Source organism: Coregonus clupeaformis, chromosome 21 (genome assembly GCF_020615455.1).
Source record: "Coregonus clupeaformis isolate EN_2021a chromosome 21, ASM2061545v1, whole genome shotgun sequence".
NCBI lineage: Eukaryota > Metazoa > Chordata > Actinopteri > Salmoniformes > Salmonidae > Coregonus > Coregonus clupeaformis.
Window position 1 is genome coordinate 43,770,450 of NC_059212.1, and position 14,527 is coordinate 43,784,976.

Below are 14,527 nucleotides of genomic sequence, written 5' to 3' on the forward strand. Positions count from 1 at the left end.
ATGAGGATTCCTGTGCCACCACCCCGCTGACCAGATGCTCTCGGGGTATGCGAGAACACATGGTCAGACGAGGAGAGAGCAGCAGGAGTAGCAGTGTTTTCAGTGGTAATCCACGTTTCCGTCAGCGCCAAGAAGTCGAGGGACTGGAGGGTAGCATAGGCTGAGATGAACTCTGCCTTGTTGGCAGCAGAACGGCAGTTCCAGAGGCTGCCTGAGACCTGGAACTCCACGTGGGTCGTGCGTGCAGGGACCACCAGGTTAGAGAGGCAGCAGCCACGCGGTGTGAGGCGTTTGTGTAGCCTGTGCGGAGAGGAGAGAACAGGGATAGGCAGAGGCATAGTTGACAGGCTGCAGCAGATGGCTACAATAATGCAGAGGAGATCGGAATAAAATGAACTAAACATCTGGGAAAGGAGAGAGCGGGGCCTCCCTCACCACAACTCCCAAATATAACTCTCCCAACTTCCACCTCAGAAACTATAATTGTTGTAAACTACAGCGGTTCAATGTTTTCTAGGAATAGACTAACTTAGTTTATTCAGCTAGCTAACTAGGTGCAGTATTATTCCGTGAAAAACGTCCGGGCACCTCGTCATAAGACGCCACAGCCAGCTAGCATGCCGGTCTCCAACAACACGGTTTAGCGCCAATACTCAACCACAACAACCACCAGTGTATCAACACGCAAGCAGATCGTTCGTGTCCATGTCTAACGTTGTGGGTTAGTCCCGACAGCTTGAGCGAGTCCGTCGTCAACTTATTCAGCCAGTTAGCTAGCTAGAATAGTTAGCAAACTAGCTAGCCATTGCTTTCAGACAAAGAAGAACCCCTCCTTTCACGGCACGAACACACAGAGAGAGCCAAACTAACGTTAACTAGTCACCCATGTCCCGAATTCCTAGTTCTGTCTCTTGCCTGTAGTTAGCGTCTGGTCTATTAGCGATGTTACCAAACAGACTAGTTCTGTCTCTTGCCTGTAGTTAGCGTCTGGTCTATTAGCGATGTTACCAAACAGACTAGTTCTGTCTCTTGCTTCTAGTTAGCGTCTGGTCTATTAGCGATGTTACCAAACAGACTAGTTCTGTCTCTTGCTTCTAGTTAGCGTCTGGTCTATTAGCGATGTTACCAACAGACTAGTTCTGTCTCTTGCTTCTAGTTAGCGTCTGGTCTATTAGCGATGTTACCAACAGACTAGTTCTGTCTCTTGCCTCTACATTTACATTTTAGTCATTTAGCAGACACTCTTATCCAGAGCGACTTACAGGAGCAATTAGGGTTAAGTGCCTTGCTCAAGGGCACATCGACAGATTTTTCACCTAGTCGGCTCGGGGATTAGAACCAGCGACCTTTCGGTTACTGGCACAACGCTCTTACCCACTAAGCGTCTGGTCTATTAGCGATGTTACCAAACAGACTAGTTCTGTCTCTTGCCTCTAGTTAGTGTCACATGATGATTAATGAAAAACACACTTACTATGCAAATGTACCTATAGTCCGATAAGCGTGACCGGTCAAATGTATTTTTGGCAGCTAACCGATTTAACGGTTCCTCTCTGTGCTCCTCCCCTCCCCCGCTCCAGACTCGTTCCCAGAGGCAGTGTCCAGCAGCACCAGACACCAGAGTCCAGTCCCTATGGAGGGATACAGCTTCACCAAGATGTCCTGCAGTCCACCAAAGACCAACTCTGTCTGGCCAGGAATCTCCTCCAGCCATCAGAAAAGTATTTATTATATAGCACATAGAATATCTTTATGGGGACAATTCAGTACTTATGTAGGCAGAAATATACTGCAGTAGTAATGTAAACAATGTAAAGACAAAATATTGCTGTATGTGTAGCCTGACTCTCTGTCTCTGTCTCTCTCTCTCTGTCTCTCTCTCTGTCTCTCTCTGTCTCTCTGTCTCTCTCTGTCTCTCTCTGTCTCTCTGTCTCTCTCTCTCTCTCTCTCTGTCTCTCTCTCTGTCTCTCTCTGTCTCTCTGTCTCTCTCTGTCTCTCTGTCTCTCTCTGTCTCTGTCTCTCTGTGTCTCTGTCTCTCTGTGTCTCTGTCTCTCTGTGTCTCTGTGTCTCTGTGTCTCTGTCTCTCTCTGTCTCTCTCCCTCTCTCTGTCTGTCTCCCTCTCTCTCTCTGTCTGTCTCCCTCTCTCTCTCTGTCTGTCTCCCTCTCTCTGTCTGTCTGTCTCCCTCTCTCTGTCTGTCTGTCTCCCTCTCTCTGTCTGTCTGTCTCCCTCTCTCTGTCTGTCTGTCTCCCTCTGTCTGTCTGTCTCCCTCTCTCTGTCTGTCCCTGTCTGTCTCTCTCTCTGTCTCTGCAGTAACCTCGTTCTCCTCACCAAAGAGCAAGCGTCAGAAGAAGTACCGTAGTGTGATATCAGACGTGTTTGATGGGACCATTGTCAGCTCAGTGCAGTGTCTGACCTGTGATAGGGTGAGTAGTCTGTCTAGCCACCTTGTGGGGCTCCTAGCCTGACCACTCTAAACTCTTCCTCTGCTCTGTCGTTCGCTACATACTTCAGTCTGAGACTGCCATCATTGAAGTTGTTTGTGGTGTCGAGGGGCGTTGTACAAAACAAAGTCACCAGCGATTGGATCGTCTCTAACCAATCAGAGTATCAAAGCCAATGACACTTTTTCACACCACCGCATTACCCACGTGTGTTCTGGCTCTGGCCCCAACACATCAGTTTCTGGACCAATCAGACGGCCCCTGATGTGTCGGCATTAGGTGAAGGGTCGGGGAGGTGTGAATAAACATCTGGACTCGCCTCCCTATGCCTCCCTATACCTCCCTATACCCCCCTATACCCCCTATACCTCCCTATACCTCCCTATACCCCCCTATACCCCCCTATACCTCCCTATACCTCCCTATACCTCCCTATGCCTCCCTATACCTCCCTATACCCCCCTATACCCCCCTATACCTCCCTATACCCCCCTATACCTCCCTATACCCCCCTATACCTCCCTATACCTCCCTATACCCCCCTATACCCCCCTATACCTCCCTATACCTCCCTATACCCCCCTATACCCCCCTATACCTCCCTATGCCTCCCTATACCTCCCTATACCCCCTATACCCCCCTATACCTCCCCATACCTCCCTATACCTCCCCATACCTCCCTATACCTCCCCATACCTCCCCATACCTCCCCATACCCCCTATACCTCCCTATACCTCCCCATACCTCCCTATACCTCCCTATACCTCCCTATACCCCCCTATACCTCCCTATACCCCCCTATACCCCCTATACCTCCCTATACCCCCCTATACCTCCCTATACCCCCCTATACCTCCCTATACCCCCCTATGCCTCCCTATGCCTCCCTATACCTCCCTATACCTCCCTATACCCCCCTATACCTCCCCATACCTCCCCATACCTCCCTATACCTCCCTATACCCCCCTATACCCCCTATACCCCCTATATCTCCCTATACCCCCCTGTACCCCCCTATACCTCCCTATACCCCCCTGTACCCCCTGTACCTCCCTATACCCCCCTATACCCCCCTATACCCCCCCTATACCTCCCTATACCCCCCTATACCTCCCTATACCCCCTGTACCTCCCTATACCCCCCTGTACCTCCCTATACCTCCCTATACCTCCTTATACCTCCCTATAACTCCCTATACCTCCCTATACCTCACCTCTACAGCATGTTTACATTACATAACTGATGAATGGCTTTTGTTTCTGCTTGTATTTGAATTTGATGTGTCATTTTTATAATTCAGGGTTCATCTGTGAAAGAGACCTTGGTCTCAGTATGACTCCCTGATAAAAGAAAATAAAGGTTAAATTAATAAAATAAAACGACGTACCACTCTTCTCCAGGTGTCAGTGACCCTGGAGAACTTCCAAGACCTGTCCCTGCCCATCCCAGGCAAGGAGGACCTGGCTAAGCTCCACTCCTCCTCCCATCAGACCTCTCTGGTCAAGGCTGGCTCCTGTGGAGAGGTCTACGCAGCCCAGGGATGGGTTGCCTTCGTCATGGAATACATCAAGAGGTACGGACTAACTAGTATAGCCCCTTATGGGCCAAATCCTAACTTGAGATGTATTATGTAACACACACATGATAACATACGCACTCTACACACACGTACACATGGATGTTGTGTTGTAGATATGTGGTAGTGGAGTATGGGCCTGAGGGCACACACTTAATGTATTGTAGATACAGTTGAAGTCGGAAGTTTACATACACCTTAGCCAAATACATTTAAACTCTGTTTTTCACAATTCCTGACATTTAATCCTAGTAAATATTCCCTGTCTTAGGTCAGTTAGGATCACCACTTTATTTTAAGAATGTGAAATGTCAGAATAATAGTAGAGAGAATTATTTATTTCAGCTTTTATTTCTTTCATCACATTCTCAGTGGGTCAGAAGTTTGCATACACTCAATTAGTATTTGGTAGCATTGCCTTTAAATAGTTTAACTTGGGTCAAACGTTTCGGGTAGCCTTCCACAAGCTTCCCACAATAAGTTGGGTGAATTTTGGCCCATTCCTCCTGACAGAGCTGGTGTAACTGAGTCAGGTTTGTAGGCCTCCTTGCTCACACACGCCTTTTCCAGTTCTGCCCACACATGTTCTATAATGATGGTCATTATGGCCAAACATCAGACCAGAGGACATTTCTCAAGGAAGAAGCCACTGCAAGCCGTAGTCTCTTTTTTATGGCGGTTTTGGAGCAGTGGCATCTTCCTTGCCGAGCGGCCTTTCAGGTTATGTCGATATAGGACTTGTTTTACTGTGGATATAGATACTTTTGTACCTGTTTCCTCCAGCAATGTTCTGGGATTGATTTGCACTTTTCGCACCAAAGTACGTTCATCTCTAGGAGACAGAACGCGTCTCCTTCCTGAGCGGTATGATGGCTGCGTGGTCCCATGGTGTTTATACTTGCGTACTATTGTTTGTACAGATGAACGTGGTACCTTCAGGCGTTTGGAAATTACTCCCAAGGATGAACCAGACTTTACAATTACTGTAAGGTCCCTCAGTCAAGCAGTGAATTTCAAACACAGATTCAACCACAGAGGGTGGTTTTCCAATGCCTTGCAAAGAAGGGCACCTATTGGTAGATGGGTACAAATAAAACAATTCTGAAATTGAATAACCCTTTGAGCATGGTGAAGTTATTAATTACGCTTTTGATGGTGGATCAATACACCCATTCACTACAAAGATACAGGTGTCCTTCCTAACTCAGTTGCCGGAATGGAAGGAAACCACTCAGGGATTTCACCATGAGGCCAATGGTGACTTTAAAACAGTTAAGAGTTTAATGGCTGTGATAGGAGAAAACTGAGGATGGATCAACAACATTGTAGTTACTCCAAAATACTAAACTAATTGACAGAGTGAAAAGAAGGAAGCCTGTACAGAATTAAAATATTCCATAACATGCGTCCTGTTTGCAACAAGGCACTAAAGTAATACTTCAAAAAATATGGCAAAGCAATGAACTTTTCATCTTCAATAGAAAGTGTCATGTTTCCAATATCCAACACAACACATTACCGTGTACCACTCTCAAGCATAGTGGTGGCTGCATCATGTTATGGGTATGCTTGTAATTGTTAAGGACTGGGAAGTTTTTCATGATAAAAAAAGAAACGGAATGGAGCTAAGCACAGGCTAAATCCTGGTTCAGTCTGCTTTCCACCAGAAACTGGGAGATGAATTCACCTTTCAGCAGGACAATAACCTAAAACACAAGGCCAAATCTACACTGGAATTGCTTACCAAGAAGGCAGTGAATGTTCCTGAGTTTTGACTTAAATCGGCTTCAAAATCTATGGCAAGACTTGAAAGTGGCTGTCTACCAATGCTCAATAACCAATTTGACAGAGCTTGAAGAATTTAAAAAAGAATAATGTGCAAGTATTGTACAGTCCAGGTGTGCAAAGCTCTTAGAGACTTAACCAATAAGACTCACAGCCGTAATCGCTGCCAAAGGTGATTCTAACATGTATTGACCCAGGGGTGTGAATACTTATGTACAGTGGGGAGAACAAGTATTTGATACACTGCCAATTTTGCAGGTTTTCCTACTTAAAAGCATGTAGAGGTCTGTAATTTTTATCATTGGTACATTTCAACTGTGAGAGACGGAATCTAAAACAAAAATCCAGAAAATCACATTGTATGATTTTTAAGTAATTAATTTGCATTTTATTGCATGACATAAGTATTTGATCACCTACCAACCAGTAAGAATTCCGGCTCTCACAGACCTGTTTTTCTTTAAGAAGCCCTCCTGTTCTCCACTCATTACCTGTATTAACTGCACCTGTTTGAACTCGTTACCTGTATAAAAGACACCTGTCCACACATTCAATCAAACAGACTCCAACCTCTCCACAATGGCCAAGACCAGAGAGCTGTGTAAGGACATCAGGGATACAATTGTAGACCTGCACAAGGCTGGGATGGGCTACAGGACAATAGGCAAGCAGCTTGGTGAGAAGGCAACAACTGTTGGCGCAATTATTAGAAAATGGAAGAAGTTCAAGATGACGGTCAATCACCCTCGGTCTGGGGCTCCATGCAAGATCTCACCTCGTGGGGCATCAATGATCATGAGGAAGGTGAGGGATCAGCCCAGAACTACACGGCAGGACCTGGTCAATGACCTGAAGAGAGCTGGGACCACAGTCTTAAAGAAAACCATTAGTAACACACTACGCCGTCAAGGAAGTCTCGAGGTTTTGCTCGCCTGAGGTAGAGTATCTTATGATAAGCTGTAGACCACACTATTTACCAAGAGAGTTTTCATCTATATTTTTCATAGCTGTCTATTTACCACCACAAACCAATGCTGGCATTAAGATTGCACTGAATGAGTTGTACAAGGCCATTAATCAACAGGAAAACGCTCATCCAGATGCAGCGCTCCTAGTGGCCGGGGACTTTAATGCAGGGAAACTTAAATCCGTTCTACCTAATTTCTACCAGCATGTTAAATGTGCAACCAGAGGGAAAAAAACTCTAGACCACCTTTACTCCACACACAGAGACGCATACAAAGCTCTCCCTCGCCCTCCATTTGGCAAATCTGACCATAACTCTATCCTCCTGATTCCTGCTTATAAGCAAAAACTAAAGCAGGAAGCACCAGTGACTCGGTTAATAAAAAAGTGGTCAGATGACGCAGATGCTAAGCTACAGGACTGTTTTGCTAGCACAGACTGGAACATGTTCCGGGATTCTTCAGACAGCATTGAGGAGTACACCACATCAGTCACTGACTTCATCAATAAGTGCATAGATGATGTCGTCCCCACAGTGACCGTACGTACATACCCCAACCAGAAGCCATGGATTACAGGAAACATCCGCACTGAGCTAAAGGGTAGAGCTGCCGCTTTCAAGGAACGGGACTCTAACCCGGACGCTTATAAGAAATCCCGCTATGACCTCCGACGAACCATCAAACAGGCAAAGAGTCAATACAGGACTAAGATTGAATCGTACTACACTGGCTCTGACGCTCGCCGGATGTGGCAGGGCTTGAAAACTATTACAGACTACAAAGGGAAGCACAGCCGCGAGCTGCCCAGTGACACAAGCCTATCAGACGAGCTAAACCACTTCTATGCTCGCTCGAGGCAAGCAACACTGAAGCATGCATGAGAGCACCAGCTGTTCCGGATGACTATGTGATCACGCTCTCCGTAGCCGATGTGAGTAAGACTTTTAAGCAGGTCAACATTCACAAGGCCGCAGGGCCAGACGGATTACCAGGACGTGTACTCCGAGCATGTGCTGACCAACTGGCAAGTGTCTTCACTGACATTTTCAACATGTCCCTGACTGAGTCTGTAATACCAACATGTTTCAAGCAGACCACCATAGTCCCCGTGCCCAAGGACTCTAAGATAACCTGCCTAAATGACTACCGACCCGTAGCACTGACGTCTGTAGCCATGAAGTGCTTTGAAAGGCTGGTCATGGCTCACATCAACAGCATTATCCCAGAAACCCTAGACCCACTCCAATTTGCATACCGCCCCAACAGATCCACAGATGATGCAATCTCTATTGCACTCCACACTGCCCTTTCCCACCTGGACAAGAGGAACACCTACGTGAGAATGCTATTCATTGACTACAGCTCAGCATTCAACACCATAGTGCCCTCTAAGCTCATCACTAAGCTAAGGATCCTGGGACTAAACACCTCCCTCTGCAACTGGATCCTGGACTTCCTGACGGGCCGCCCCCAGGTGGTAAGGGTAGGTAACAACACATCTGCCACACTGATCCTCAACACGGGGGCCCCTCAGGGGTGCGTGCTCAGTCCCCTCCTGTACTCTCTGTTCACCCAAGACTGCATGGCCAGGCACGACTCCAACACCATCATTAAGTTTGCCGACGACACAACAGTGGTAGGCCTGATCACCGACAACGATGAGACAGCCTATAGGGAGGAGGTCAGAGATCTGGCCGTGTGGTGCCAGGACAACAACCTCTCCCTCAACGTGACCAAGACAAAGGAGATGATTGTGGACTACAGGAAAAAAAGGAGGACTGAGCACGCCCCCATTCTCATCGACGGGGCTGTAGTGGAACAGGTTGAGAGCTTCAAGTTCCTTGGTGTCCACATCACCAACGAACTATCATGGTCCAAACACACCAAGACAGTCGTGAAGAGGGCACGACAAAGCCTATTCCCCCTCAGGAGACTAAAAAGATTTGGCATGGGTCCTCAGATCCTCAAAAAAATTCTACAGCTGCACCATCGAGAGCATCCTGACTGGTTGCATCACCGCCTGGTATGGCAACTGCTTGGCCTCCGACCGCAAGGCACTACAGAGGGTAGTGCGTACGGCCCAGTACATCACTGGGGCAAAGCTTCCTGCCATCCAGGACCTCTATACCAGGCGGTGTCAGAGGAAGGCCCTCAAAATTGTCAAAGACTCCAGCCACCCTAGTCATAGACTGTTCTCTCTGCTACCACACGGCAAGCGGTACCGGAGTGCCAAGTCTAGGTCCAAAAGACTTCTCAACAGCTTCTACCCCCAAGCCATAAGACTCTAAACAGCTAATCATGGCTACCCGGACTATTTGCACTGCCCCCCCACCCCATCCTTTTTACGCTGCTGCTACTCTGTTAAGTATTTATGCATAGTCACTTTAACTCTACCCACATGTACATATTACCTCAACTACCTCAACTAGCCGGTGCCCCCCGCACATTGACTCTGCAACGGTACCCCCCTGTATATATAGCCTCCCTACTGTCACTTTATTTTACTTCTGCTCTTTTTTTTCTCAACACTTTTTTTGTTGTTGTTTTATTTTTACTTTTTTTGTTTAAAATAAATGCACTGTTGGTTAAGGGCTGTAAGTAAGCATTTCACTGTAATGTCTGCACCTGTTGTATTCGGCGCATGTGACCAATAAAATTTGATTTGATTTGATTCAAATCCTGCAGTGCACGCAAGGTCCCCCTGCTCAAGCCAGCGCATGTCCAGGCCCGTCTGAAGTTTGCCAATGACCATCTGGATGATCCAGAGGAGGAATGGGAGGAGGTCATGTGGTCTGATGAGACAAAAATAGAGCTTTTTGGTCTAAACTCCACTCGCCGTGTTTGGAGGAAGAAGAAGGATGAGTACAACCCCAAGAACACCATCCCAACCGTGAAGCATGGAGGTGGAAACATCATTCTTTGGGGATGCTTTTCTGCAAAGGGGACAGGACGACTGCACTGTATTGAGGGGAGGATGGATGGGGCCATGTATCCCGAGATCTTGGCCAACAACCTCCTTCCCTCAGTAAGAGCATTGAAGATGGGTCGTGGCTGGGTCTTCCAGCATGACAACGACCCAAAACACACAGCCAGGGCAACTAAGGAGTGACTCCGTAAGAAGCATCTCAAGGTCCTGGAGTGGCCTAGCCAGTCTCCAGACCTGAACCCAATAGAAAATATTTGGAGGGAACTGAAAGTCCGTATTGCCCAGCGACAGCCCCGAAACCTGAAGGATCTGGAGAAGGTCTGTATGGAGGAGTGGGCCAAAATCCCTGCTGCAGTGTGTGCAAACCTGGACAAGACCTACAGGAAACGTATCATCTCTGTAATTGCAAACAAAGGTTTCTGTACCAAATATTAAGTTCTGCTTTTCTGATGTATCAAATACTTATGTCATGCAATAAAATGCAAATTAATTACTTAAAAATCATACAATGTGACTTTCTGGATTTTTGTTTTAGATTCCGTCTCTCACAGTTGGAGTGTACCTATGATAAAAATTACAGACCTCTACATGCTTTGTAAGTAGGAAAACCTGCAAAATCGTCAGTGTATCAAATACTTGTTCTCCCCACTGTATGTGTATGTATGTGGGTGAAAGAATAAATAAATAATTAAGCAAGATTACGTTCACAAAGCTATTGATGAGGTCTACTAAAAATGAAAGGGTAGCTTGTTTTAAATAGGCTCTGTCTAAATACAGTACCAGCCACCATTTATAGTTCCCTGTGGGCGTTTTAACACAGACAAGACAACTTCGACTATGGAGGGTTTTACACACATCCAGACTTTTCACAGGAGCGGTACAAAGATCCAATATACAGAGAAGGGGGGGAACGTCCACTCACCGTTATACTGCTCCCCAATGGCATGTTCAATAAACACCATGGAACCGTCTCACAGTTTCAGATTGGCACTTGTCCAGAAATGGCAGACGAAATTGCATTGCATTCAGCCATATACGTTCTCACCATAAACCCATGGTTCCAGCCATTACTACAGGCCGTTCTCCCCTCAGCAGCCTCTACTCTAGTCTAGGCTACAAGTGGGTTCAGCGTCAAGGACAGAGATCTGAATTCCCGCTATTTGACAGTTCGGTCCAACCGATGAAAGTGGAAAATGCTATTTTTGTACATAATGATCAAGGAAAAACAATAAGCAGCCTGTTGTAATAACTTGATGTTCCTAAACAGACTTCCTACAGTCACTGGCACCTTTCATTCAATGGGCATCGCACATAGACCTAATGAGTTCAAACTTTTCACAGAAGCTGCAAGGACAAAAACAACGTCCATTATAAAGATAAAATGGGAATGTCTGACTGTTTTGCTGCTCTTGATATTTTAAATAAACGCTGCTGGTTAGGGTGCTGGTTAGGCTGCTGGTTAGGCTGCTGGTTAGGCTGCTGGTTAGGCTGCTGGTTAGGGTACTGGTTAGGCTGCTGGTTAGGGTACTGGTTAGGGTACTGGTTAGGCTGCTGGTTAGGCTGCTGGTTAGGGTACTGGTTAGGGTGCTGGTTAGGGTGCTGGTTAGGGTACTGGTTAGGCTGCTGGTTAGGCTGCTGGTTAGGCTGCTGGTTAGGCTGCTGGTTAGGGTACTGGTTAGGGTACTGGTTAGGCTGCTGGTTAGGCTGCTGGTTAGGGTACTGGTTAGGGTACTGGTTAGGGTGCTGGTTAGGCTGCTGGTTAGGGTGCTGGTTAGGGTGCTGGTTAGGGTACTGGTTAGGGTACTGGTTAGGCTGCTGGTTAGGGTACTGGTTAGGGTACTGGTTAGGCTGCTGGTTAGGCTGCTGGTTAGGCTGCTGGTTAGGCTGCTGGTTAGGCTGCTGGTTAGGCTGCTGGTTAGGCTGCTGGTTAGGGTACTGGTTAGGCTGCTGGTTAGGGTACTGGTTAGGCTGCTGGTTAGGCTGCTGGTTAGGGTACTGGTTAGGGTGCTGGTTAGGGTGCTGGTTAGGGTACTGGTTAGGCTGCTGGTTAGGCTGCTGGTTAGGGTACTGGTTAGGGTGCTGGTTAGGGTGCTGGTTAGGCTGCTGGTTAGGGTGCTGGTTAGGGTACTGGTTAGGGTACTGGTTAGGCTGCTGGTTAGGGTACTGGTTAGGGTACTGGTTAGGCTGCTGGTTAGGCTGCTGGTTAGGCTGCTGGTTAGGCTGCTGGTTAGGCTGCTGGTTAGGCTGTTGGTTAGGCTGCTGGTTAGGCTACTGGTTAGGCTGCTGGTTAGGCTACTGGTTAGGGTACTGGTTAGGCTGCTGGTTAGGCTGCTGGTTAGGGTGCTGGTTAGGCTGCTGGTTAGGCTGCTGGTTAGGCTGCTGGTTAGGGTACTGGTTAGGCTGCTGGTTAGGCTGCTGGTTAGGGTGCTGGCTAGGCTGCTGGTTAGGCTGCTGGTTAGGCTGCTGGTTAGGGTACTGGTTAGGCTGCTGGTTAGGCTGCTGGTTAGGCTACTGGTTAGGCTACTGGTTAGGCTACTGGTTAGGCTGCTGGTTAGGCTGCTGGTTAGGGCACTGGCTAGGCTGCTGGTTAGGCTGCTGGTTAGGCTACTGGTTAGGCTACTGGTTAGGCTACTGGTTAGGCTACTGGTTAGGCTGCTGGTTAGGGTACTGATTAGGCTGCTGGTTAGGCTACTGGTTAGGGTACTGATTAGGCTACTGGTTAGGCTGCTGGTTAGGCTACTGGTTAGGCTACTGGTTAGGGTACTGGTTAGGCTGCTGGTTAGGCTGCTGGTTAGGGTACTGGCTAGGCTGCTGGTTAGGCTGCTGGTTAGGCTACTGGTTAGGCTACTGGTTAGGCTACTGGTTAGGCTACTGGTTAGGCTGCTGGTTAGGGTACTGATTAGGCTACTGGTTAGGCTACTGGTTAGGGTACTGGTTAGGCTACTGGTTAGGGTGCTGGTTAGGCTACTGGTTAGGCTGCTGGTTAGGCTGCTGGTTAGGCTACTGGTTAGGCTACTGGTTAGGCTACTGGCTAGGCTACTGGTTAGGCTGCTGGTTAGGCTGCTGGTTAGGCTACTGGTTAGGCTGCTGGTTAGGGTACTGGTTAGGCTGCTGGTTAGGCTACTGGTTAGGCTGCTGGTTAGGCTGCTGGTTAGGGTACTGGTTAGGCTGCTGGTTAGGCTGCTGGTTAGGGTACTGGTTAGGCTGCTGGTTAGGCTGCTGGTTAGGCTACTGGTTAGGCTACTGGTTAGGCTACTGGTTAGGCTACTGGTTAGGCTGCTGGTTAGGCTGCTGGTTAGGGCACTGGCTAGGCTGCTGGTTAGGCTGCTGGTTAGGCTACTGGTTAGGCTACTGGTTAGGCTGCTGGTTAGGGTACTGGTTAGGCTGCTGGTTAGGGTACTGGTTAGGCTGCTGGTTAGGCTGCTGGTTAGGCTACTGGTTAGGCTACTGGTTAGGCTACTGGTTAGGCTACTGGTTAGGCTGCTGGTTAGGCTGCTGGTTAGGGCACTGGCTAGGCTGCTGGTTAGGCTGCTGGTTAGGCTACTGGTTAGGCTACTGGTTAGGCTACTGGTTAGGCTACTGGTTAGGCTGCTGGTTAGGGTACTGATTAGGCTACTGGTTAGGCTACTGGTTAGGCTACTGGTTAGGCTACTGGTTAGGGTGCTGGTTAGGCTACTGGTTAGGCTGCTGGTTAGGCTGCTGGTTAGGCTACTGGTTAGGCTACTGGTTAGGCTACTGGCTAGGCTACTGGTTAGGCTGCTGGTTAGGCTGCTGGTTAGGCTACTGGTTAGGCTGCTGGTTAGGGTACTGGTTAGGCTGCTGGTTAGGCTACTGGTTAGGCTACTGGTTAGGCTGCTGGTTAGGGTACTGGTTAGGCTGCTGGTTAGGGTGCTGGTTAGGCTACTGGTTAGGCTACTGGTTAGGCTACTGGTTAGGCTACTGGGGCTGGTTAGGCTACTGGTTAGGCTGCTGGTTAGGGTACTGGTTAGGGTACTGGTTAGGCCTGGTTAGGCTACTGGTTAGGCTACTGGTTAGGCTACTGGTTAGGCTACTGGTTAGGCTACTGGTTAGGCTGCTGGTTAGGGTACTGATTAGGCTACTGGTTAGGCTGCTGGTTAGGCTACTGGTTAGGCTACTGGTTAGGCTACTGGTTAGGCTGCTGGTTAGGGTACTGATTAGGCTACTGGTTAGGCTGCTGGTTAGGGTACTGGTTAGGCTACTGGTTAGGCTACTGGTTAGGCTACTGGTTAGGCTGCTGGTTAGGCTGCTGGTTAGGCTACTGGTTAGGCTGCTGGTTAGGCTGCTGGTTAGGGTACTGGTTAGGCTACTGGTTAGGCTACTGGTTAGGCTACTGGTTAGGCTGCTGGTTAGGGTACTGATTAGGTTACTGGTTAGGCTGCTGGTTAGGGTACTGATTAGGCTACTGGTTAGGCTACTGGTTAGGGTACTGAGTTAGGCTACTGGTTAGGCTGCTGGTTAGGCTACTGGTTAGGCTGCTGGTTAGGGTACTGATTAGGCTACTGACTAGGCTACTGGTTAGGCTACTGGTTAGGCTGCTGGTTAGGTTACTGGTTAGGCTACTGGTTAGGCTACTGGTTAGGCTACTGGTTAGGCTGCTGGTTAGGGTACTGGTTAGGGTACTGGTTAGGCTACTGGTTAGGGTACTGGTTAGGCTACTGGTTAGGGTACTGATTAGGCTACTGGTTAGGCTACTGGTTAGGCTGCTGGTTAGGCTACTGGTTAGGCTGCTGGTTAGGGTACTGATTAGGCTACTGGTTAGGCTACTGGTTAGGCTGCTGGTTAGGCTACCGGTTAGGCTACTGGTT

At 48.3% G+C, this 14,527-nt stretch overlaps 1 protein-coding gene across 3 annotated transcripts in view; it reads left to right on the forward strand.

The window, feature by feature from the left end:
• The window catches only part of usp33 (ubiquitin specific peptidase 33), an 83,493-nt gene that overhangs the window by 49,019 nt on the left and 19,947 nt on the right, over positions 1-14,527 (forward strand). For all 3 annotated transcript variants that reach the window (XM_041842954.1, XM_041842956.1, XM_041842955.1), the window contains 3 exons: positions 1,581-1,721; positions 2,312-2,424; positions 3,847-4,019. In XM_041842954.1, coding sequence (XP_041698888.1) covers positions 1,581-1,721; positions 2,312-2,424; positions 3,847-4,019 — 427 coding nt within the window. The remainder of the gene's footprint in view (positions 1-1,580; positions 1,722-2,311; positions 2,425-3,846; positions 4,020-14,527) is intronic.